The sequence below is a fragment of the Lampris incognitus genome, chromosome 3, assembly GCF_029633865.1.
Source record: "Lampris incognitus isolate fLamInc1 chromosome 3, fLamInc1.hap2, whole genome shotgun sequence".
NCBI lineage: Eukaryota > Metazoa > Chordata > Actinopteri > Lampriformes > Lampridae > Lampris > Lampris incognitus.
In genome coordinates, this window is record NC_079213.1 from 79030570 (window position 1) to 79057635 (window position 27066).

A 27066-nucleotide genomic window follows, 5' to 3' on the forward strand; every position below is an offset into this window, starting at 1 on the left:
GGTCCTTTAGAAGTCCCATCTCTGCTTCTCTTTATCTCTGTCCTCCTCGGCTTCTTGTTTACACATCTCATTGACAATAGCCTTCACATTCTGGCTTCCCCCCTCCACTGGAATCTCTCCGTCAGCCAGCTTTTGTTCCTGTTCTTTCTCTTGTTCCCTCTCCTTGATGATCTCCACCAGCCTTTGAAACTTCTGGTTTAACTCGTCCATTCCTCCGGCAGCCCCTCCCTCCTCCTTCTCCCCATCGCTCTCCAGTGAACTCAGCGACTCAGCCCTCGAATCACACCCCTCAAACTCATAAGTCTGCAGTGAGTCATAGGGTGGCTGCGACAGGTCGAAGGTCACCTGGTCTAGACGGAAATTCAGGAAGTCTTCCATTCTAACCGGCAGGGAATTAGTCACCCCTATCCTCTCAGGACCACACTCCAGCCCACAACCCCAGCCTTTTTCATACCCACCCATTCCCCCAGGTAAGTTCAGTGACTGCGGAGTCAAATCTCTACTTCCCAGTCTGTACATGTTCAAGTCACCACTACTTGTCCCATTCATGGATATCTCTCTGCTATTCTGATTCAGTGAGCCTACAATGCTGTAAGTGTCTCCTTTTGGGGTGTTAATGTTATTGATTTGGCTGCTGTTTGAGTCATTTCTCTCGGTGACCGAGGGAACAGAGGAATCATCAATTTCATCTAGAGTACAGCTGGTTGCTTCAGTGCTGATCTGTGTCTGAGATGACCCTGGTCGCCCCTCCTGCTGGTTTGATGAAGAGCTGGTATGACTCTGGGATGAGGATTCATTTGGGTCACAGAAGGTCAGAGTTGCAGCTTTCTTTGTTTGTGTCAATTGTGAATCTGTATCTATGGACTCAGTCTGTACCGGGAAACAAAAAGGAAACAAATTAGCGAGTGAGAGGATACGGGAAAACTCTTGAGGAGCTTAAGAGAATGGCAAGATAATTTCATCAATGCTGTTAATATCTGACCTTGATTTGGTCTGGATCCTGTTGTGTGTCAGAATTTTCCTCACAGCCTGCATTTCTGTCTGTTTGTCTCCTTATAGCCAGCCTGTGCTCATCTGCTTCATCACTGCCAAGGCCCATTTCAATAGGGCGCATGTGAGCTGCTCCGGGCTCCAGTGGCTCAAAGTTACTGTGGTTCTGGATAATGAGAGAATTACTGACATGATTGCCAGGGACCCCATAGGTCAGCTGGGCTAGTTGCAAACCTGCCTCTAGTGGCCCCTCTGGGTAATCTCTTAGAACAGGCAGTGTGTGGATGCCATAGCAAAGACGTCCATAGAGGGGAGCTGAGCCTGGCCGCTGAGGGTCCGGGCCACAGCAAGGGTTACGACTCCAGCTGTACGTCCTGGCCCTTGGCACATTCTGCTGGGTGTACCATCTGTGCCGAGAGAGGGATGTCAGAAAGTGCCACATGCATAAAGTCACACACACACACACACACACGTATCCTTACACCACTATCACAAGTATAAACTTTTTAGGGCATGGCTCACATGTTCCTGTTGTTCTGCATGTGCTGTACTCTGTGCATGCTCTGCAGCGCTGTGATGTCAAATGCTGCAGTGTCCGCCTCTCCTCCCCCCTCATCATCATAGGATATGATGTTCTCCCGGACATCATCCTCCTCAAAGGGTGAGCCAGAGTCTCGCTTCTGATGGCGCAGTGACAGCGAGAGTGCACATACCACTGAAAGGCATGAAAGACACGCGAACACACACATCAGTGATCTGACAGAAATGCTGTAACCTTAACAACCTTAAAAAAATTGTGTAGATTGTACCACAAACATCCATGTTAGCAATCAACAGAAGTATTGCGAGGAACACAGCAGTGAGGCCTTCAAATCTTACCGAGCAGAGTGGTGACACAGGCCAGCAAGGCGAGTAAGGTGACCATACTGATAATGAGAGATGGTGAGGCAGAGGGGAGGGGTAGGCAGACTGTGTGTCTTTCCCATCTCCTGTCCCGCTGTCTTCCCCTATCTTCAGTCTGCATGCCCCCTCTCAGGCAGGGACAGATGGTGACAGTAACTGTGCCAGTGTTGGTTAGACCAGAGGCCCCATCCCGCAACACGACTGGAACGTAGAGGGTGAGTAAGGAGGGAGAAAAGCCAGGGAGGGGCTCCAAGGCTGACTTGAGCACCAGACTGGCTGTCACACCTGTTAACAGGGCAAAAACATTGAATGCTTTTAATGGACAATAACACAAGACTCATTTTTGTCGGTATTGTATTCTGCAATTTTGCTTAAAACAGATCAAACTTGGTACCACCTCCGCTTTCCCTGATGGTGAGGTTTAGGGCGGAGCTGGATTCTGGAGGGATGCTGAAGTGAACTGGGGTGTCTTGTCCTCCTTGGTCCTTGTCAATGGCTCGCAGAACCTGAACCACCTGGGCCACACAGACACGGGTCATTTACTGGACCTGAGAAATAACTTGACTCATGCGTAAAATTGATTTATTAAATCTCTCTGGGGCTGCACGGTGGCCCAGTGGTTAGCACTGTTGCCTCACAGCAAGAGGGTCCTGGGTTCAAACCCAAGGCTGTCCCAGGTCCTTTCTGTGCGGAGTTTGCATGTTCTCCCTGTGTCTGCATGGGTTTGGGTGCTACGGTTTCCTCCCACCATTAAAAATACATGCATGTTAGGGTTAATACTCCTATCTGTGCCCCTGACCAAGGCAATGGAAAGAAGTACTGGAGTTGGTCCCCAGGTGCTGCAGCTGCCCACTGCTCCTATAAAATAGGATGGGTTAGATCGAGAGAACAAAATTTGTAACCTGTGCAATGACAAAAATAAAGTGGCTTCTTTCTCAAAAAAATGGAACCTATTGCAGTTACACCGTTATGAAATCCAGCACCTGAAATTAAAAAAACAAACAAACAAACAAATTTAGAAAAAAACCTGCACCTAGTCTTGTCAAATGGTCAAATAACATCCTGGTAAAGCTTTTAGTATTTAAAAAAATTTTTTTTTTTAACTTACTGACTCATAATAGGATATTTAGATTGTACAATACTGCTCACTTTGACCAGAAACGCAACTGGATACAACGTAGCTGTTGTAATCATTTATTCATGTCATAGCCTATTAAAATGCTAAAAGCAGAATAATTAAAAAACTTTTTTTGCACATTTTTAGGACATTTACTGCATATTTTGAATGTCAAATTTACAAGGTAATTTCAATGGTTAATCCACTGTTTTGAGTGCCATGTACTGTAGACTACATCTGTCCTGTGTGTGATAGAGGAATTTTTAATATGTGCAGTATTATAGCCGGTGAACAGTGCATTGCTTTTCCTTTTATCACATACTGCCTCTATTTGAATGATCATGAATCATCGGCCTTGCAGCCAACCACAGGCCAATGCCATGAGGAATGAGAGACATAATTGTGTCTACTGATAACCCCAACAGGGAAAAGCAGTTGAAATTAGGCAAAATCACTTGCAAGTGAGTTGACCTCATTTAAGGGTGGTACCAGACCAACTGCTACAACAAAGAATGTTATGCTGTGTAAAAACTATACCAGTTTTGCTCAGCTCCTCCATATACAGTAGCCTGTTATAAATCTTAACTGTGAATGCAGTTAGGTCCAAAAGCTTGATAAACTACAGAATGGACCCTTGTAGGTGATGAACATGAATAACCACTTGTTGTTGACGATCACCAAATTTTATTAATTGTATTGACTGTTTCGTTACACAGTTGGCTTGATAGTAATCATTAAACAGTATTACTGTAAATAATAAAACATTTATTCATAAATGTTAACGTTAGCCTTGGAAAAGGTTTATTTACTAATAATTCTTTTGCAAATTAAAACTGGTTAAAGCTGCTATGAGAAGTTTTGGATTTCTCCAACTCCCCTGTGGACAGAAGCAGTAGTGTGTCATGGAAGAACAAGTTTGTTTTTGCATAAACTTTATCTCCTCTTGTCGCACAGCTTTACATTATCTATCTTGTTGGGTCGTGCATTTGTTTTTAAGAGCAGAGTGAGAGTTGTAGTGGCGTTTTGGAAAAAAACAGGTGTTGGCAAGTTGTACAGCTATGAGGTAATGCATCTGTAATTGTGACAACATGGGGAGTGCACCAGTAAGCTCTTGTGCCATAAATTTAAACAGTTGGCAGCAGCAGGTTTCATATCTGCAATAAAAAATGGGGAAAGTAATATTGTTACAGGCCGAAGGCACATTAATGGTCAATTTAAGTTTTTCTATGAAACTTACTTACTTCTATGAAACTCTTTTTTTCCCACTTATGTAACAAAGCTAAAATTCGGTCTTTTCTCTCCATGGCTGATGCAGCGACTCTAATACATAAATTTGTTTCATCCAGACTTGATTACTGCACTGCTCTGTTCTCAGGTCTGCCACATTCTTGAAGTAATACTTGGGGTAGTATTGGTCGAGGATCAATGATCACACCGGGTTATAGAACTCAGGTTTAATTGATGCTCAGTAGGCAGACGTAATAACCATACATGGTAGTGGTGTAACCATAATAACAGTCCGGGTAGTACATAACACCTAGTGTAGTTCCAGTGGATATACATAGCATTATATCACTACAATTCTAGTACTAAAAGTCTTCAGATGGTTCAGAATGCTGCTGCTAGAATCCGAACTAAATCTAGGAAATTTGACCATATTACACCAATTCTTCCTCCCTTCTTTGGTTTCCTATCCATGTTAGATCAGAATACAAGGTGCTTCTGCTGACTTATAAAATCCTAAATGGGCTGGCCCCATCTTATCAGTCTGAGCTCCTTAAACCGTACATTCCATCTCGAGCTCTTCGCTCTCAAAATACAGGGCTCCTGTGTGTACCCAAAGTTAAAAAGAAGTCAGCTGGTAGAGCCTTTTCCTATCAGGCTCCGTTCTTGTGGAATAACCTGCCGGCTGCCATCAGACAATCAGAGTCTGTTGAGTCCTTTAAATCCAAACTTAAAACTCATCTTTTTGCTCTAGCTTACAATTAGTTGCCTTTAAGTTGAGTGCTTCACAACCTGTACTGCATGGCGGGTCGGTTTCTGTCTCAATGAATTTACCAACCACTGTTCTACTGATGAGATTATAGCATATAGATTATGACTAATTGGTGACTTAATTGATTATGACTAATGACTAATGGAAACCGTTCTCTTCTCTCACATGTCTTTTCTCTCTCTCTGAATTATGTTTTCTCCTTTCTCTTTTTCCGTGTGTGAATGGTGTCTTGTGAGTCTGCCTTGTGTGCACGTGCAGTTGGTCCTCCTCTTAGGTCTCCGTGGTGATGGTGGTCACCACTTGGACACTGCTTGGCATTCCCCTCATCACATTTTCTTTTTATATTTTATAAAGCCATATATTTTTTATCCTGCTTTTTTTTTTTTTTTTTTTACATGGTGATGGTGGTCGCGTGGTTTGGGTCCTGGACTGTTCTGTTGGCGTCTGGACACTGCTTGGCATCCTGCGCATCATATTCTTCATACATTTTATAATTCCATTATAATTCTGTTATCCTCTTTCAATGTTATATTGTGTAAATTGTGTAAACAAAATATCCATTGCACATTGTCCGTCTTAGGAGAGAGATCCCTTTTCTGTTGCTCTCCCTGAGGTTTCTTCCTATTTTTTCTCCCTGTTAAAGGGGTTTTTTTTTTTAGGGAGTTGTTCCTTATCCAATGCGATGGTTTAAGAACAGGATGTTGTGTTGCTCTAAAGCCCCTTGAGGCAAATTTGTAATTTGTGATATTGGGCTATACAAATAAAATTGACTTGACTTGACTTTACTTCCCCCAACTATGACACAGGCCTCTATCTCAAAAAAAAAAGGGGGGGAAGAAAATAATTATTACTCAAAAAGAATAAAGATCCGTTGAATTGTGAGTCTCATCACCCAGTTAGTCTACTATGTTGCGCCTATAAAAATCTAACGAAGGTGCTGGCAGGTAGGCTTGAGAAAATGATGCCTAATCCCGATCAGATGGATTTCACTGTGGGCAGACAGTTATCAAGCAACCTTCACTGCATATTCAATGTTATCTGTCAACCTAACAATGTCGAGCCAGAGCTTATAATGTCCTTGGACCCACAAAAAAGCATTTGACAGGATTGAATACAATTACCTGTTCACTGCACTTGAGAGGTTTGGCTTCTGCCCTACTTTCTGTTCATGGCTCAAGATTCTATATATGGTGCCTCAAGCCTCAGTACAAACAAATAAGATAAACTCTAACTACTTTCCTCTTTTTCATGGGACAAGATAAGGGTGTCCCCCGAGCCCCCAGATATTTGATGTCACCATCGAACTCCTTGCAGTAATGCTTAGAGAAACCACTAGACTAGTTGGAATGCAATGAGGAGGACAGTTGCATAAATTATCGCTTCTCCTTTTTCTCTGGGATCCATATGCTACTATACCTATTGCTCTAGAGCTTATCACCACGCTTGGATGGGTGTCAGAATATAAGTTAGATTTAATTAAAAGTGTTCTGTTCCTCATAAATGATAAAGCACATCAAATGTCATTCTAGAACTTTCCTTTCTTCGTTAATAAAGACAGCTTTACTTACCTGGGTGTTTGTGTCAATTTCAAGTACAAGGATCTGTTGGACAATAATTTTAAAGCAACCATTTAATAAGGCCCAAAGGGACATGGAGAGATGGTCAACCTTCCCCTTGTCACTCGCTGGTATGACCAATTCTGTGAAAATGACTATCATGCCCAGGTTTTTATTTCTGTTTCAAGCAAGCCCAGTCTTTATTCCCTAAATCCTTTTTAAGGAATTAGATGAGTGCACATTTACTTTTATTTAGAATAAAAACGTACCTCAAATAAGGAAAGAATATTTGGAAATACAAAGGGAGAAAGGTTGTTTGTCTTTACCCAATTATTTGTATCATTATTGGGCGGCCAACATCCACAAGTTGATGTTTTTGGTAACTGATTTATCAGAGGATGGATCTCCAGTTTGGTCTCTTATGAAGCAGCATTCAAGTAATCCAGTGTCGATTTGCTCTTTAACTTGTGCCACACTGCAAGTACCACCTACATAAAACAAAGAATTGGAAAGGGAAACATAGCAGTTCCATTCCAGAGGAAGTTTGGACAAGGTATTACAAATCCCAATGGAGGATAACAAGCTCAACCTCATGGAGAGTGTTTGGCTGGAAGAGTCTTAACAGATATTTTATCACACCTGTTCAGACATCTCACCACTCATGCTCTTCCAGCTGCTGGAGAAATTGTAGCTCCCAGCAAGCCAATCACTACCACTTGTTTTGAACCTGCCCAAAAGTAAATACCTTTTGGTTTAAGATTTATATGGAATTGGTGACTATATTTGGGACAAAAATTACTTTTAATTGAGATGAACTCCTCTTTGGTTTATTACATGCAACACCCACAAACATTAATACAAGTTACTTATTTGGAATATTGAATGTAATTACAAAGAAATGGCTTAAGCCAGACACCCCATCTATAGAGGATTGGTATGATATAATTTATGAAATTTTTCTGATAGAAAGAATCACCTTCTCCACAAGGCTTGAGGAAAACTAAATTTGAGGAAATTTGGGAGAAGTGGAAATTGTATATTTCCCCAAAACATCCTTCATTTGTTTAAATTTGTTTACGTAAGTATAGTTTTTGTACCTTTTCTTTCATCTCGAATGGAAAAACACCCCATGTTCTATTTTTGTGTTCTATAATTACTCTGTAAAAAGCAGAAAAGATGAATCACTTTATAAACCTATCTAACTAAAGATAATTATGTAAAAATGCTGTTAGAATGTGATTCCAAGTTAAAATAATAATAATAATAATAATATTTTTTTTCCACCACCCTTAAATAGTAAACGCTACTGGATGAATGACCCAATTTTTCAGGGTTCTCTAAAGACATAGTCGCTGTTTAGAATACATTTTAAACTTAAACAGGCTCTTATTAATTCCCCTATTCTGGAAAATGCCAATTTTCTCCATCACTCGCAGACCCATTTTTTCCAATTATGACACAGGAGAGGGATCAAGTGTGTGAAGGACCTTTTTAAGGATGAGCACTTCATTTCTTTTGAACAGTTAAAGAATGACTTTGATATCCCCAGTCAGGTTACTTTACATATTATACAGAGATACAGGTAAATTGTTATGTCAAAACCCACTTCTCTCTAACAACACCACAGGGTACCTGGATAGTTGAACGCTTGAAGATGGATCCAGTTTGTAGGTGTCTGTATTAAATTTTAATATCAGAAGGTCACATCCCCATCACTTAATCACTTAAGGAGGCAGAGGTGCGAATTGCTATCTACTACTACTACTACTACTACTTTTGGCTGCTCCCGTTAGGGGTTGCCACAGCAGATCATCCATTTTCCATCTCTTCCTGTCCTCTGCATCTTCCTCTGTCACACCAGCCACCTGCATGTCCTTTCTCACGACATCCATAAACCTCCTCTTTGGCCTTCCTCTTTTTCTCCTCCCTGGCAGCTCCATAAGAGCATCCTTCTCCCAATTTACCCAGCATCTCTCCTCCACACATGCCCAAACCATCTCAATCTTGGCTCTCTTGCTTGGTCTCCAAACCGTCCAACCTGAGCTGTCCCTCTCACATACTCGTTCCTCTGTCCTAATCCTGTCCTTCTTTGTCACCTCAATGAAAATCTTAGCATCTTCAACTCTGCCACCTCCAGCCCCGCCTCCTGTTTTTTCATCAGTGCCACTTATCTCCAAACCATATAACATAGCTGGTCTCACAACCATCTTGTAAACCTTCCCTTTAACTCTTGCTGGTACCCTTCTGTCACAAATCATTCCTGACACTCTTCTCCATCCACTCCACCCTGCCTGCACTCTCTTCTTCACCTCTCTTCTGCACTCCCTGTTACTTTAGACAGTCGACCCCAAGTATTTAAACTCATCTGCCTTCATCACCTCTACTCTGTGCATCCTCACCATTCCGCTGTCCTCCCTCTCATTCACACATAGGTTTTCTGTCTTAGTCTTCCTGACTTTCATTCCTCTTCCCTCCAGTGCATACCTCCACCTCTTCAGGCTCTCCTCAACCTGCACCCTACTCTCGCTACAGATCACAATGTCATCCACGAACATCATAGTCCACGGAGACTCCTGCCTGATCTCATCCGTTAACCTGTCCATCACCATTGCAAACGAGAAAGGGCTTAGGAATTATCATATCAGAGGTAAATTGTCAGGCCATAATTACATACATTGGTACCCTCATCATCAATATGTATTAAACATGGGTTGTTGCAGTTCAAGGTTCTGCATAGGTTATATCTATCTGTGAGCAAGCTGTCCAAAGTCTACCCTGGTTTAGACCCAACCTGCATCAGGTGTGGTCGAGACCCAGCTAGCCTCAGTGACATGTTTTGGTTATGTCCCAAACTGACCCCATTTTGCACATGTATATTTGATACTTTTTCGTGTATGTGATCCTAACCCACTGACTGAATTGTTTGGTGTAGTCCCGCAGGAGACACCAATAACAACTTACCAGGCTGAGGCTATCGCATTCTCTACCTTACTTGCTTGAGGTCTGATACTCCTTAGCTGGAAGAAAGTTATGCCGCTATCTTACAAGCGCTGGGTGGAGGAGGTAATGTCCCATCGTAAACTGGAGCAGCTTAAATACACTGCCCAAGGTTCCACTCAGAAGTATTATAAGGTCTGGCAACCGTTATTGTCCTAGTTTGAGATTGCATTCCCTCCCATTAATGCAATGTAGCTACCCCCCCACCCACCCTTTTTATTTTTGTGCAGCATTTGTATTTTTGTTCTGTTCTTAATATTATTATAACTTTTTTTTAGCATTGAGTATTGTCTGTGATTGTACATGTGAAAATCAATAAAAGTATTTGAATAATAATCTTGAATTGTGGTAAATTGTTTCATCAGGTGTCGCAGGGAATCTGTCCCAGCGACAAGCGTCGGAGTCATTACGTAGGAATATCCAATCTTCTCGCTGATGGTCTTATTTTATTATGTCGGTCATATAGAGGCATTAAAATTAAACCGAGGCTGAGAAATAATCAGCGGAAAAACTCCTTATTGCAGCCTAAAATTAATTAATGAGTGAACCAAATATCGAGCATCAACAACACGAGAGAAACCTGTTTCGGTCAGAAATAATGGAACATCAAACAATTCCCATAGAAGTAGATGACATTTGCCAGCACACAAGAGGAAAGAGGATCAAAGGCAGAACAGGACATGAAGTGAAATGGGATGTCAGGCTGATGCTGACAGAAGCTGACCTGACCGGGGGCACTGGAGTCACATACAGACGTTGTGTACTGCCGGTCCAGCTCTGGCGCATTGTCATTCTGGTCCAGTGTCTCTATGGCAACCACAACCCTTGTCACAAGATTAGGATTGTCTGGAAGAAAGGAAAATGGCGCTAATGTTAAAATTATCTTTGAATTTCTAGCATCTTTATTCCCTGACTGTCAACCCCAGGCAAGCGCTATCTGTGAATTATGACTCTCTGGTAAAGCTATGGTGCCCATAATGCCGGGGGGCGGCAGGACTGACATACCCCTCTGTGTGGCAATGACAGTGATATTATGCCACTGCTCTCGCTCCCGGTCCAACTCCATCACTGTGCTGATGAAGCCAGTGTCAGAGGCAATCCGAAACAGCGCCTCAGGATCAGACTGAGGATCGATGGAGTACCTGAGACACAAAAACAGGCAGAGCAGGAAGTGAAGAGAGCAGAGGAGAGTGAAAGAGATAGGAGTGGATGAATAAGTGAGTGACTTATTGAGTAGATGAGATACTCAATGTGCTGTGTTAAGAGACTGAGTGACTGTTTTAGTGTGATGTCTACCTGATGTTGGTGCTTTGTCCTGTGTCTGGGTCCAGAGCAGAGACACGACCAACTGAGCAGACGGGAGGGCAGTTTTCAGACACATCCAGACGGTAGCGAACTCTCGAGAATCGCGGGGGTTCATCAGCATTTAGAACCATGACCCGGACAGTCGCCTGGTCCTTAAAGGGACCATTCCTTAGGTACCGCGCATCCACCACAGGGTTGGAAACCTCCACAGAGAAAGAGTACGAACTGCGGGTCTCATAATCCAGCAGCTGTGGAGGAGAGAAAATAGAAAAGCCTTAGCAGGTATGTTTTATGGAGCTCTCGCATGAATGTTTTATATATATATATAGTACACACACACACACACACACACACACACACACACACACACACACACACACACACACACACACACACACACACACACACACACTCACACATACACACTGCATAGCCATTTACACAAAGCTCTTCACGCTTTTCTCACCTCTCCTTATTGCCTTCTATAACTGTCATCCCCCTATTTCCTTTGTGCGATTTCAAGCGATTTCTGTGTAATTATTTTTCTTGGGCAATTACTCATTAGGCTCTTATTCTATTTTTTCTTACCTCTCTAAGCTCTCAAATCATTTAACCTTTCCTTGCACTTTTTAATGATGTATTGAAATCTTGGAATGCCCAAGAGTTTGTCAAGACCTTTACAAAGCCACGCTGAAAAGATAAGAACATAAATCCACATAGGTGCCCTTTGGTATGGTCAACTGATTTCAACTCAGCTAAGCTTTTGAATCAATTCATTTTTGTTTTTTCAGTCAGCTGCACTTCAATTCATTGTGATTCAATCAATGCACATTGCAGAAATTTGATATTCAGCGCCATTTGGGAGTGAAGGTATTTTGAAGCGGTGAAATGTTTGGATGACTGACCAGAAATGCTTTGAAATGAGAGAAAAGCTTATTAGGAATATGAATAGCACATCCTAAAACATTCTAAATAAACCAAACGGTAAACAGAAAAATGTCGTACATGTTTCCCATTGATTTATTTATACTAAGCTTATTTGCTACAATGGTCATTTCTGATTAAGGAGGCACTACTGCACTTCCAGTAACCAAGGTTGCTTTGTTAGAGTCTCTCTCATGTCCTTTATAACTCTGTTGTAGCAGATCAGGTGAAATGAATGAATTGTGAGACTAGAGTCACTTCTGTTTGAGTCTGATATCTTGTTTATCTAACTACTGCAGTCTATCAGCGGCCCAGGTTAAAGCCAATTGGAATTATATTGGAAGTAATCTCTGCAGCAAACCCCACGCCGTTTCAACGAGACATGAGATTGTCGGGGGGGAAAATAGAGAATGACTTTGACAACATTAAGGCGAAACTCCGGCAATAGTACATCGACTGAGCCATGTCACTCAGGTTTAACGTTACACCCTCTGCTATTTCAGCGGGCACTTCATTTGTCTGTACCAACAACACTAAAGTTGGGAAAGTGGGTGTACTTCTATAATTTTTTCTTTTAGGACAGGGAAAAAGAGGTGATCGATTTGAAGGGAGAGCTCATAGAGCAGAGAGTGCAGAGAGGAGAAAGTACGAGTTTGATCGAGTGTGTGTGTAGTGTGCGACTCCTGGACTACAAATGGAGTTAAAGCCAGCGTGTTGGAGGGATGTTTACATGGGGGTGTTTGCTGACGGCCCATCTGGTGTCATCGTTACACTGCTCTGTTCTTTTCTCCAGACAGAACACGCGTACATTTCGCTGTCCGTACCTCTTGCTCCTCTTTCCACCCTGGCTCATCACTCACCTTGTTCAACACAATGACTGCCTCTCGATCTCTCCCAGTTATATTGAATGACTCCCCTTCCTCAGCGTCCAGGATGGTGAACTCCAGCAGAGCGTTCTCGTCAAGATCGGGATCGGTGGCTGTAAGGCGACCCACCTCCACACCTGGCGCTGCTAGTTCCGATACAGAAAATGACCATGCACCTGTAATGGGAACAGCATACATGAAAATACAGGAACTTAACTGATAATTTACTTTTTTTTTCTTTTTTTTTTACGACCTGGGTCTTACTTTCATGGATTTTTTGTCATCTTGCATATCAGCTATGATATTATTTCACTCACCGGCTTCAGTGTGGAGATTTCCAACACAGGACTACTGCTGGACACAGCTTTGCAGTGTCTTACAGGGCAAAGGGATATGAGCAAAATGCACTTCAAGTCAACTATCTAAACCACATATGAAGTGAAAACTTAAGTGCAAGTTACAAATTATTCCCTGAAGTGTCCAGTATTCTCAGTCGTTAATAACATTGTTGAGCTGGTTCAATTTGTAGGAATCTCCTCTTACCATAGATAATAGTCGTAACCACCAATAAACTACACAGCCAATGCAACTGAGAAGTCATAGATAGAGGGAAATCATGTACACAGTCTAGCTGAAGCACTCACTTTTTGTTGTTGTTGTTGTTTTGTTGTTGTTGCTGTAGTCAAAAGAACAGGGTTAAGCCTTGTCTTGTTTACCCCTAGGACACCATTGTAAAGCAGTGTCCAGCAGTGGTCCTGAGGCCATAAATCTCCCAAATGAAGCCAGTGAGTAAAACAACATCATAAACAATACGCATAATGGTGAAAACTATGAAAACAAGACCCGGGATGTAAGACACAGAATTAGACTATAAATGCGCTGGGCACGCGTGTGTTGTGTATTGATTTGGATTTTGTTTATTTCCAAACCGCTCTCTAGTGGGAATTTGTCTGAAAATCCCGGGATAAAGGAGACAAGACAGAAAATCAACAAGACCAGATGGTGCCTGCTTTCTTGCAGAAACTTCAAAAAGTAAATTGAAAACTGACAATTAAACTATCGTGTACTGTTTGACCCCGTCTGCAAAGTCAGTGTATTATTCGGAGGATTAAACCTTTCTGAAATCCCGTAATTAGGTTTGTGGCGGTGGAGCTATCTTCTTGTTTTTGTTTGAATTATGGGCCGAGCCGCTGACAGGCTGGAGAAGGCAGCCGGTGCAGTGAACTGTGGCAGGTGATGCTCGGTAATGCATGATGATCTCTCCTTTTTACTCTGTGACGCTGAACAGTAACTAGGTGCAAAATGCTTTCACTTGAAGCAGAGCAGAGGGTATACAGCTCAGTTTAATAATGAATGTAAATAATTCAAAACCACCGGAATATGAGGGGAGGGGGGGGCCATCTCTCTCTCTCTCAGATTCAAAAGAAATACTAAATGAGCAGCTGGCTTAAATTCACTCGTGGCATTTTTATTGTAAATTTGAAAATAATGACCTAGAGTGAGGTAGTGTGGGAGGGAAAATAGAGTAATGTATTAATAAATAAAAAAATAAATAAAAACATTTGAGAATATTAAATTGCTTCTATAAAGCCCTGCATAGCAGTGCAGTAGCTCCAGTGGAGTGAGTGGGTAGTGTTTAAACATTAAGATAAATGGCAGCAAGGAGAAAATGTCAGGAAGAAGCAGAACTAGGTAATAGTGGAAAAAAGAAGGGGAGAGAAGAGACATACATAGACAAATGCACTGTATATCTCAGAGTGTCACCCACATTCTGCAGTGATTTTACTGTCTATTGAAGCAGAAAGCACTGAACTTTAAGATGAAATATTAATAGAATGGAATGTAGAAACGCACGGATAAGAAAAGACTGACATTATCTTTTACTCGTCTTTCTCAAAGCTCTGTCTTTTTGGACCTCTGGAACTAAATGGAAAAGTGTTTCGCAAACGGCAATGCTAATCATCTTGTTAAAAGTTATTATGTCCAGTCGATGCAAGAAAAAAAAACGTGATGTAGAGGGAAAAAAAGTTTAGCTGAGCTTAAAGCTATTTCAGATCTTATATCCTGTCATGAACCAGCCAAGACAAGTAGGACCCGGGAGGATCATAGGGGAAGGGATGCCCAGACTTGTGTCAAAAACATCATTTCAAGTTGTTTCATCATTTTTATCTCGCACAAAAAAAAAACCCAAAACACACACACACACAAATGCAGAGACGTTTCAGAGACAGCGACTGAAAGTTGCCGACAGTTAAGCATTGATCTGATAACAGCACTTACTCCTTCGGAAGTGAGGGGGGTTGTCGTTGACATCACTCAGCTTCACCGTGACTGTGGTTGTCCCTGACAGTCCCCCCAGATGTCCCCCCATGTCTTTGGCTTGGAGGACAACCAGATATTCATCCTGAGTCTCTCTGTCCATGTCAGGTACAGCTGTCCTCAGGACACCTGGTGGAGAGGACAGACGGAACAGAGACTTAGGAAATAAGACCACTTGACCTGCTGCAGCAACAAAGATCACAGTGAAGCTGCCATCAAAGTTATTCACAAAGTGTGCACTTTTACGATTATAATACTGCAATACCCATGGCCCGATGGTATATTTGTGCTACCACAGGTTGTATAAAACACAAGAGAAAATGTATTTATGGATGTTATACATGCTGTATACATTATGGTGTCTTAACAGACAAGTGGGATTTACCTTATAAACAATACCCAGTCATGCATATTAGTGTGGAATATGGAGTATTTTGAAGACGAGCAGACCTGTCTCAGGATCCACAGAGAAATACTCCTGTCCCTGGGTAATGGTATACACCAGCTTGGCACTGTTTCCATATGTTGGATCATCTGCATCTCTGGCTGTTACCTGGATTATTGATGTCCCTGTTGGAGAGAGGAGGCAACATGGTCGACAGACCATGAGGGATCTCTCTTAGGTGCCTTGAAAAAAAAAAAAACAACGGCCAACTCTTGGCCATCTTGATGCTTTTATTTATTTATTTATTTTATTTTATTTATTTATTTATTTTGGATTCACCCCCTTTTTTTTCTTTTTTTTCCCTCCCCAATTGTATCTGGCCAATTACCCCACTCTTCCGAGCTGTCCTGTTTGCTGCTCCACCCCCTATGCCGATCCGAGGAGGGCTGCAGACTACCACATGCCTCCTCCGATACATGTGGAGTCTCCAGCCGCTTCTTTTTACCTGACAGTGAGGAGTTTCGCCAGGGGGACGTAGCGCGTGGGAGGATCACGCAATTTCCCCAGCCCCCCCCTCCCTGAACAGGTGCCCCAACCGACCAGAGGAGGCGCTAGTGCAGCGTCAAAGACAAATACCCACATCCAGCTTCCCACCCGCAGACACGGCCAATTGTGTCTGTAGGGACGTCCGACCAAGCCGGAGGTAACACGGGGATTCGAGCCGCCGACCCCCGTGTTGGTAGGCAACGGAATACCCGGACGGCCTTGATGCTTTTATAATGCAATACCTATGTTGGCCATCTCCGGCACAGTGGCAGTATAGGACTCGTTGGGAAAGACAGGTGGGTTGTCGTTAATGTCCTGCACCCTGATGATGAACTCGGAGGAAGGCTCCAGGGCGTGGCCTGTCTGACGGTCTGTTGCCGTTGCAATCAAACGGTACTGGTCCTTCTCTTCTCGGTCCAGCGATTTGGTCACATGTATGTTTCCCGTGTTACTGTCGATGACAAACACGGAGCCCACCCCTTCTCCCTCCAGTGTATACTTTGTAAGGCCATCGCCCCTGTCCATGTCCGTGTGCAGCTGCACGAAAAAATTAAACAAACACAAATTAAACTAAATAAACAGAGACAAACGTAATTCATCTGTTCTTGCTATCACATTTTTCAATTTGAGGAATGCCATCGCTAATGCCGATTCAGATTTAGCATCCCCCATTTAACATTCATCTATATTTCTGGCCACTTGTGTAAACATAACAATGTGAAATGGTTGATTTATGCTAAGGCAATATGTGTGCTCAGTGAGACTGAAATCAATGGTACCAGGTGTGGAGGATACATACGGCACCAGGATGAGTACTGATGCGTTCAGCTAATCAGCTCATTGGACCAAGCATGCCATCGGGGACTGTTAAGGGCAAGAGCGCATCAATGTGGACAGTGGCACTGTAACTGTCCTATGTTCACAGATGCACATTACTGAAACTAGCGAAAGTGTCCATCTGTATGTATCTTCCTGTCTCTTGCTTCCATCTGTCTCCTCTCTACTTCCCATTAATCCATCTGCCTGCCTCTTTCTGTACCTTCTTAAGTCTTTTTTTTCCCTCCAGTTCTGCCGTTTCTGTATTTTTATTTAACAAGCCACCTCTTGTACTCAGAAATGTCCATCTGCCCGTGTTTCCCTCTCCTGCCTCCCCCCTTTATCTATCTGTGTTGCTTCCTGGTGCAGAGTGCTTGTTCAGTATTTAATGGTAGAGAGGATATTAGTGTAAGCTAGATGGGTAAAAGGCCAGACACAGAAATAGAAAGCTAAAGAGATTACTCAGCCTTCATCACATAGAGCTTTCTGACCAGAAACCTTCACATCTCTCTACCCTTAAGGCACATCTGCACATGTTCATAATCCACAAGGCTTACTCACAGACCCGGCCGCGGACATCATTTACTCACTGTCAAGACAACTGAAAACTGGACCTTCGAATGTGGCTGCAACATTGACTGTTTAAATTTCACTCAGCTATAATGACTGATTTTCGCAGTGCTTTTTCATATGTGCTGGTAAGACAGTGAGACGATATTTATTGAATGTTATTATTCTGAAGCGAGTCGGATAATTCATGGCCAAGAGATGTCTATTTGTTCTACTTGAAAGGTTTAACGAATTCCAAGATGTGGCGTGTTAACATTAACATGTTCTTGCCAGCTCCAATTCAAACACGCTATGCCGAGACATGCAATGAAGGACTAGGGTAAATAGATATTCACTATGAGATGTGTGTGTGTGTGTGTGTGTGTGTGTGTGTGTGTGTGTGTGTGTGTGTGTGTGTGTGTGTGTATGCGCGTGTCCGCAGGGCTGTGTGCATGTGTGTGTTTGTACATTGGAGGATAGAGTTATAGGATTATAGGAACTTGTGATAACATACCCTAGAAATTGCCAGATGAGGTACTGAAGGGTTTTTTTCTCTCCGTTTCTACACTCTCTCTCCCCCACCCCCTGTCTTCCTTAAAGCTAGCTTTTCTTTTGATCATATACTTCACCATGAAAGACATCATTGTCAGTGTCTGCACCCTTCTCTCTCCCCACCTTACACTCCCCTCTCTACATTCTAACTCTTGCTCGCCAGCCCTCCTCATACCTATTATTGCTCGCTCGGTCCCACTGTGCATTAGTTGTAGCAAAACATTTTCATGATGGGGAAGACATTTATCTAATCCAAGAAAGCAAAGCAGCAAAAAGAGAGAAAGAGAAAGACAAAAAAAAAGCAGTTCTGCAATGATACGTGGTGGAATTCCCAGGGGATCGCCCTCCTTTCCATTGTCATTTTCTCCCACTCTCTTTAACCTGGTTTTTATTCTTGCTGTGTATCAACCTTCAGTCTATCCTCTCTATATCCTTTGCTTTGGAGCTGAAATCCTCTTGAACCTGGTTTTCATTCTCGCTGTGTATCTACTCTTGCTCAATGTTCATCGTAGCACTTCATCACTTCACCCCAGTGTGCAATTGTTTTCCCTGAGTATTGTCCTCTTTTGATTTGTTTGACTTTGCATATTTCTCAGTATCTCCACATCATTGTAAATGAGGGAAACCTCAATGATTTTCTAGGCTTAAATAAAGGTTCGAATCAATGAGTCAATGAATGAATAAGCAGCATTTTCCCAGGAGCAGATATTTCTGGTTCACTCTCTGGTTAAGGTATCTTACAGTGTGACATACCGAGAAATTGCCCATAATTACCCCATACAGGCAATTGGTTTGACATGATTATCTGTGCATTTTTCCAGCCAATAAAAAGCATCATTTGGGTTAAAACGGTTACGACATCCTAGTTCCCTCAAGATGCAGATATGTTTTATTACAAGCACTCAACAGCAGGACTGCGCTAACACAAGAGCAGGCAGGGTCTCATGTGTCTACTGATTGCAGTAACATCTCTCCCTGACTATATCAATAACAGCCAGAGAGGAAGATTAAACATTTATGAGGTGTACACAGCATTGGTGAGAATCCAATCTAGAGTGTCAGTATAAAGTATGCTGCCTGCTACCACTGGAGAGGCTGGCAATGTTCCCTGTTAATGTTAGAGCCATTATAATCCACTCTCTGTCAGCAGCTGCATTAGCTATATGGCGTTCGCCTGTGAAGAGCGACAAGTATCCTTCAGGGACCAAAATGGCTCAGGTGGTCGAAACACCTCGTGTATTTTTCTTATTGTGACACTGACAGCAATGGATTGAGATCCATTAACCTTGAAACACTGATATGGGCACTGACGTATGTATGTATGTGTGTATGTATGTGTGTGTGTGAGTGGGGGGGGGTGTATCAGTTGTACAAACACTGCAGTTGGGACACAGAGGTGATTAACATGCACTCCACTGGCTAGTTGGGACAACGGCTTACCCGTCCGATGAGCACAGGCTCAGGTCCTCTGTACTCTTCGATCACGAAGAACTGGTTCCAAAGCCAGCTCCGCCGACGGCGAGAGCGAGGCTCCACTTGTAGCAGGTGCAGGCCCGACTGACTTACTTCAGACACTACAACCCATTTAGAGTCTCTATGTGCCCTCTCAGGCAGAACGTTAGCACCTGCCTCCAAGTGGGAATCACGCCGGAGAGAATACTTGTCACCTGAACCGGAGTCTAGACTGCGATTGTTATTTATAACTTCATCCTTGCTATTAGACATAATCCTGTTGTTCTTTTCCCCAGGAGCCAGAGTGGTTTGAAGGATGGGGTCAGGTATTTGGAATCTGGTGCTAGATTCTGAATTTAGTGCCGCTATTGCTCTAGCTGAAATGTTGCTCACAAAGTCAAACTCATTTGGCTGCCTCTGGTTCAATTTAAAAGCCGCATCTGGTGGGGATCTCATGTCATTTTTGGTTTTGGGAGTGTGGCCCTCCAAAGCTGTGATTTTCACCAAAGAAACATGTGTTTCAACGGACTTCAGATGTGACGGGACTCGGGGACTTTCCTCAGATGCTCCCAGCAAATCAATACTTCCTTTAGATTGGCTTATAGCCACCGAGGTGCCCTCTCTCAGTCTCTCTGCCATACAGACTAAGAGAAAAAGAAGCATAGTTTGCGTTGCCATGACTGTCATTTACTGGTCGATTTCTTTCAATAAATGTATGGAGAGTGACTTATCGAAGGCTGAATCCCTTGACGTTCCATCCGTTCTTTTCATTCTGTGTGTCTTTTTCCCATTCGCCAGTCATGCTTTCTTTTGTTCTCCCCAGGGTCAGTCTTCAGTTTGTTTTCTTTTCTCACTTTTTCCCATGCAGCACCCATGCTGGAGGAGCCCCAATGGTAAGAGAAGGATTACCTGAGAGGAGAGATAATTAGTGTAATCTCTACCGTCTTAATTAAAATGAAAGCAAACAGTGCTTAGAGGTACAGAAGTGAAGACACGCAGAGACGTTAATATATTTCCTATTAATTCATGATGAGAAGGCCTGATGAAGGGCCTGACAGGGTTATGGATAAAGCCAGACTGTATGGTTTCATACTGTTTATATGTTTGCGTTATCTCCCTAGGTTTTACTGCCAAAAACAATTATAAAATTGTACAGTCATGCAGTTAATTTGAGCATAGGTCCCTTACTTCACTTAAAATGAACATAAAAAGAAAATTCTCCCCCTACAAAATTCATACAGTTATGAAACAGCTATTATCATTCTTGTTATTATGGCAATAGTATTATTATTATTAGTAGTAGTAATAATTATTGTTTGTAGCAGTTGTATTAGTGGTAGATGTAGTATTAATGGTAGTAGTAGTCGTAATGATTGTTATAGCAGTGGTTGTAGTGGTCGTAGTGGTACTAGTATGGTGGTATAAGCAGATGTAGTAACAAAAGGAGAAGTTGTAAAAGTAGTAGTAGCAGTAGTAGTAGTAGTAGTAGTAGTAGTAGTAGTAGTAGTGGTAGCAGCAGTAGTAGCAGTAACAGTAGTAGTAGTAGTAGTAGTAGCAGCAGCAGTAATTGTAGAAGTGGTTGTAGTAGTAGTAGTAGCAGTAACAGTAATTGTAGTAGTGGTTGTAGTAGAGTAGCAGCAGTTGTATTAGTATTATACGCTGTCATGGAATAAATCTCTATTTCTATGCGGATGATACTCAATTGTATGTGCCTATAAGGGCTGATGATTGTGCTCAAATGACTAATTTAGAGGCCTGCTTGGTTGCTGTGAAAAATTGGATGCCACTAAATTTCCTGTTTTTAAATTCAGATAAAACTGAGATGTTGGTTTTTGGCCCTACTAGATGTAGACACCAATTTAATCAAGTAACAATAACAATCGACAATCCTGTGATTTCACAGTGTGGCAGCCAATTGCCTTTTTTCACTTATGTAACATAGCTAAAATTCAGTCTTTTCTGTCCATGGCTGATGCAGAGACTCCAATACATGCATTTGTTCCATCCAGACTTATTTACTGTAATTTTCATTTTCAGGTCTGCTACATGCTAGAACTAAAAGTCTTCAGATGGTTCAAAATGCTGCAGCTAGAATCCTAACTAAAACTAGAAAATCTGACCATACTGTCCATCCGTTGTCCCCCTTGGGAGAGAGATCTCTCCTCTGTTGCTCTCCCTGAGGTTTCTTCCTTTTTTTCTCCCTGTTAAAGGTTTTTTTTTAGGGAGTTGTTCCCTATCCGATGCGAGGGTCTAAGGACAGGATGTTGTGTTGCTGTAAAGCCCCCTGAGGCAAATGTGTAATTTGTGATATTGGGCGATAAAAATGAAATTGACTTAACTTGACATATTACACCAATTCTTACCTCCCTTCATTTGCTTCCCATCCATGTTAGATCAGAATACAAGGTGCTTCTGCTGACTTATAAAATCTTAAATGGGCTTGCCCCATCATACCTGCCTGATCTCCCTAAACCGTACATTCCATCTCAAGCTCTCTGCTCTCAATATACAGGGCTCCTGTGTGTACCCAAAGTTAAAAAGAAGTCAGTTGGTGGCAGGGCCTTTTCCTATCGGGCCCTGTTCGTATGGAATAACATGCCTGCTGCCATCAGACAATCAGAGTCTGTTGAGTCCTATAAATCCAAACTTAAAACTCATCTTTTTGCCTTAGCCTACAATTTGTTGTCTTTATATTGAGTACTTCACAATGGTCGGTTTCTGTCTCAATGAATTCACCAAGCACTGTTCTGCCAACGAGATTATAGAGACTAGATTATTGACTATTGTAAACTGTTCTCTTCTCTCATGTCCTTTCTCTCTCTCTGAATGATGTCTTTGGTGTTCTCTTCTTCTGTGTATGTGAATGGTGTGATGTGAGTCTCCCCTGTGTGCACATGTAGTCTGTCCTCCTCCCAGGTCTCCATGGTGACAGTGATCACCACCTGGACACTTTCGACCCATATAAAAGAAAACCATCTATATGAACCTTTTCAGTCAGCTTTCAGGCCCTGCCACTCCACTGAAACTGCTCTGACCAGAGTGGCGAATGATCTTTTACTAGCTATGGACTTTTATTCCACTTCTGTGCTTCTGCTACTGGACCTCAGTGCAGCCTTTGACACCATTGATCACTGTATACTATTAGATAGATTAAATTGTAATTTTGGTGTCTCTGGCTTAGCTCTCTCTTGGCTTAAGTCTTACTTATCTGGAAGGACACCTTGTGTCTGCTATAGTAATATTATATCAAATTTTTCTGACGTTAAATAGGGTGTGCCTCAGGGCTCAGTTCTTGGCCCTCTACTTTTCTCTCTTTACATTACACCTCTTGGCCAAATTATACACAGTTATGGCATACATTTCTATTTCTATGCTGATGATACTCAGCTGTATGTGCCTATAAGGGCTGATGATCATATTCAAATGACTAACTTAGAGGCCTGCTTGGCTACTGTGAAAAACTGGATGTCACTTAACTTTCTGCTTTTAAACTCGGATAAAACCAAGATGCTGATCATTGGCCCTGATAGACACAGACACCAATTTGATCAAGTAACGATAGCAATCGACAACTCTGTGGTTTCACAAAGTGTGGCACTCAAAAATCCTGGTGTTACGTTTGATCCCAGCCTTTTCTTTGATAAGCACATTAAAGAAATCACCAAGACTGCCAGGGCAGCGGAGTCGCTGCCCATCTTTCGGTGCAGGTTGAAAACTCACCTCTTTAAGAACTACTACCCTGTTACTTGTTCTTAGCACTTATTGTATTCACTCATTTAAAAAAAAATCTCTTTCTTGCACTTTTACTTTAGCACTGGTTTTGCTCTTAGATGCTTGTTTAGATGCACTTATGACCTCTGATGATTAGAAGTTCTCCTGATTTCCTACGTTAAATGCCCTTATTGTAAGTCGCTTTGGATAAAAGCGTCGGCTAAATGACTGTAATGTAATGTAATGATAGCCTTTTTTCACTTACGTGACATTCTAAAAATCGGTCTTTTCTCTCCATGGCTGACGCAGAGACTCTAATACATGCATTTGTTTCATCCAGACTTGATTACTGTAATGTTCTGTATTCAGGTCTATCACATTCTAGTACTAAAAGTCTTCAGATGGTTCAGAATGCTGCTGCTAGAATCCGAACTAAATCTAGGAAATTTGACCATATTACACCAATTCTTGCCTCCCCTCTTTGGCTTCCTATCCATGTTAGATGAGAATACAAGGTGCTTCTGCTGGCTTATAAAATCCTAAATGGGCTGGCCCCATCATACCTGTCTGATCTCCTTTAACCATACATCCCATCTCAAGCTCTTCGTTCTCAAAATACAGGGCTCCTGTGTGTACCCAAAGTTAAAAAAAAAGTCAGCTGGTTGCAGGGCCTTTTCCCATCGGGCCCCGTTCTTGTGGAATAAACTACCTGCTGCCATCAGACAATCAGAGTCTGTTGAGTCCTTTAAATCCAAACTTAAAACTCATCTTTTTGCCTTAGCTTACAATTAGTTGCCTTTAAGTTGAGTGCTTCACAACCTGTACTGGATAGCGAGTTGGTTTTCTGTCTCAATGACTTTACCAACCACTGTTCTGCAGATGAGATTATAGAGTATAGATTATGAATAGTTGAAGACTTAATTGATTATGACTAATGACTATTGCAAACTGTTCTCTTCTCTCACATGTCTTTTCTCTCTCTGAATAATGTTTTCTCCTTTCTCTTTTTCTGTGTTTGAATGGTGTCATGTCAGTCTGCCTTGTGTGAATGTGCAGTCGGTTCTCCTCCCAGGTCTCTGTGGTGATGGTGGTCACCACTTGGGCACTGCCTGCCATTCCTCTCATCACATCTTATTTTTTAAATCCTTTTTTTTTTACATGGTGATGCTGGTCGCGTGGCTTGGGTCCTGGACTGTTCCATTGGCATCTGGACACTGCTTGGCATCCTGCGCATCATATTCTTCATAAATTTTACAAGTCCATTATAATTCTGTTATCCTCTTTAAGTGTTGTATTGTGTAAATTGTGTAAACACAACATCTATTGCATGCTGTCCATCTTGGGAGAGAGATCCTTCCTCTGTTGTTCTCCCTGAGGTTTCTTCCTATTTTTTCTTCCTATTAAAGGTTTTTTTTAGGGAGTTGTTCCTTATCCGATGAGAAGGTCTAAGGACAGGATGTTTTGTTGCTATTAAGCCCACTGAGACAAATTTGTAATTTGTGATATTGGGCTATATAAATAAAATTGATTTGATTGATTTTGGACACCGCTTGGCATCGCCCTCATCACATTTTGTTTTAATCTTATAAACCCATATAATTTTTTTCTATCCTGTTTCAGTGTTATATCGTTCTCTCTCTCTGAGATGTGACAAATGTTTTTTCTTGTCTCTTCTCCCATGTATGTGAATGTGTGATGTGAGCCTCCCCTGTGTGCATGTGTAATCTGTCCTCCTTTCAGGTGTACATGGTGATGGTGGTCGCATGGCACGGGTCCTAGGCTGTTCCAGTGGCATCTGGAAACTGCTTTGCATCCTCGTCATCATATTCTTCGTATATTTTATAATTCAATTATAATTCTGTTATCCTCTTCAATGTTGTATTCTGTAAATTGTGTAAACACAACACCTATTGCACATTGTCCGTCTTGGGAGAGAGATCCCTCCTCTGTTGCTCTCTCTGAGGGTTCTTCCTATTTTTTCTTCCTATTAAAGGTTTTTTTTTTGGGAATTATTCCTCATCCAATGTGAGGTCTAAGGACAGGATGCTATGTTGCTGCCAAGCCCCCTGAGGTAAATTTGTAATTTGTCATATTGGGCTACACAAATAAAATTGACTGACTGACTGACTTTAGTAGTAGTAGTAGTAGTAGTGGTAGTGGTAGTGGTAGTAGTAGTAGTAGTAGTAGTAGTAGTAGTAGTGGTAGTGGTAGTGGTAGTGGTAGTAGTAGTAGTAGTAGTAGTAGTAGTAGTAGTAGCAGGAGGAGGAGGAGGAGTAGGAGTAGTAGTAGTAGTAGGAGGAGAAGGAGGAGGAGTAGTGGTGGTGGTAGAGGTAGCAGTAATAAGGTTAGTAGCAGTAGCGGTAGCAGTAGTAGTTGTAGTTGTAGTGATGCAGGTGGTAGTGTTTGCATGTGTTGTTATACAGGTATTTTCATGGTTATGGGTAAAGCTATGTTCACAAGAGAAAATTGCTTTCTCCAAAATTTCTCATATAATTTCCTCATGTACTGCAGGTTTTAAGCCCGAGGGCCAGGGGAATGGGGACAGGCACAGGTACTTTACTGTGTCTTGTCAAACACAATTGCCAGGCCATCGGGTTGATTAATATCATCCCTAAAGATGGTCTCCCTGTGCCTCAATGACCAGTAGTGAAAGAAGTTCCCCTTAAGAGATTAATTAAGCCTATAAATAATGCAATCAATTTCTGTCTTCATTTCCCAAAAGTTTAATGATCTTGAGTTACGTTAGCATTTGGGTCAGATCCAAGCCATCGATCTTTGGCACTTGAAGAACTGAAAACTGTCAATGGCTTAACAAGACTGAAAATGTATGATCAAAATTTGTCCATCCGCCTCCCACCTGCATCCATAACTCTGCATCACTTTTTGCTCTGACATCACTCTGAACCTTCTTTCCCCCCTGAAAACCTTCTCCACCTGTTAATACACACACACACACACACACACACACACACACACACACACACACACACACACACACACACACACACACACACACACACACACACACACACACACACAGAGGCATTTACACGTTTACATTTGCCCTCTAACAGAAGTTGATAGTCACACGTGAATAAATACACAAAATACACAGATACCCATGCACACAGATAAACAAGGATGTGGTATACATATACATATAGAGACCAAATACAGGAAATTCGTGCACTTGAAAATTTATTTTTTATATACATATATATTTATACAGGATATTCGTTAGTGCACACACTCTGTATGCATAGGAAAACTCTTATCCACGTGCCAGCTCATGCGTAAATGAATCCAGTTGCTCAACTGACAACAAATGTTTGGCAATTTTTCTTTTATTAAATGGCAGAGGGCAGTCATCAAACGTTATTTTACTGGATTTATTGATTCATATATGCAAAAATAATGTATGCTCAAGACAAATCAGAGCCGATTGAAACCTGGTACAAAGCTTAATCCATCTGCTTTTGTGAGAACACGCCAAGCACAGTTTTTGAAAAAGAAGACAGTGGGCAGTTCATTCAGCTCAAGTATTTTTTTTTCTAAAATGCCATCCTTTGAAAGGAAAAGAGGGAGGCACATGCAAGATTTATTCTGCTGAGGCCAGGGGGCATACATGTTTGACTCAAGAAATGGCGGGACACAACCACTCGAAAACTCTGGGCAGAAATGCACGTTCATTTCTTTTTAGATTTACTATATAGAGGATTTTATATGACATTTTACATGAAAAAAGGACACGCTATGTTAAAAAAAAACAACTGAGAAAGGATACTGTTTGATATTTCTGATTTTGCCACTATCACGACTAAGTGTCTCTTCTCTCCTCTTCAAACGGCATAATCAGTTATGATTAAGTATGTTTTATCTGAGCTTTTCACTAATCTCAGATTTTAAAAATGTTTCACTTTAGCACAGTTAAACCCAAATTAGATTAATCTAATATGATCAACTTGACTGCACTTGCCTTCTTGCGCTCTGTAGTCTGGGATGATCTGGATATGCCAGACATGGGGAAATCTTTGCAGGATGTTATGCAAATGAGGATGTTGTGTGAATGCACGCTACAAAAC

General features: G+C 41.9%; 1 protein-coding gene across 1 annotated transcript; it reads right to left on the minus strand.

The window, feature by feature from the left end:
• Positions 1 to 6: 6 nt before the first annotated feature.
• Positions 7 to 21661, minus strand: LOC130109843 (cadherin-24). The gene is made up of 14 exons (XM_056276816.1): positions 21637 to 21661; positions 19262 to 19764; positions 16147 to 16441; positions 15424 to 15543; positions 14935 to 15102; positions 12649 to 12830; positions 10856 to 11112; positions 10481 to 10701; positions 10284 to 10405; positions 2288 to 2408; positions 1870 to 2178; positions 1513 to 1705; positions 983 to 1397; positions 7 to 870 (listed from the first exon to the last, which is right to left on the minus strand). The coding sequence occupies exons 1-14, from the start codon at positions 21659 to 21661 to the stop codon at positions 7 to 9; spliced, it is 3795 nt and encodes a 1264-aa protein (XP_056132791.1).
• Between the last annotated feature and the right edge of the window lie 5405 nt (positions 21662 to 27066).

What these genes read in the sequence shown, in the direction of transcription:
- LOC130109843 (XM_056276816.1), bottom strand. Translation starts at nt 21,661, where the DNA reads ATGGATGGGAAGCAAATGAAGGGAG. An exon ending in CTCTGTGGATCCTGAGACAG is followed by an intron (nt 15,103 to 15,423) that starts GTCTGCTCGTCT and finishes CCTCTCCACCAG; the next exon opens with GTGTCCTGAGGACAGCTGTA. An exon ending in GGACAAAGCACCAACATCAG is followed by an intron (nt 10,702 to 10,855) that starts GTAGACATCACA and finishes TTTGTGTCTCAG; the next exon opens with GTACTCCATCGATCCTCAGT.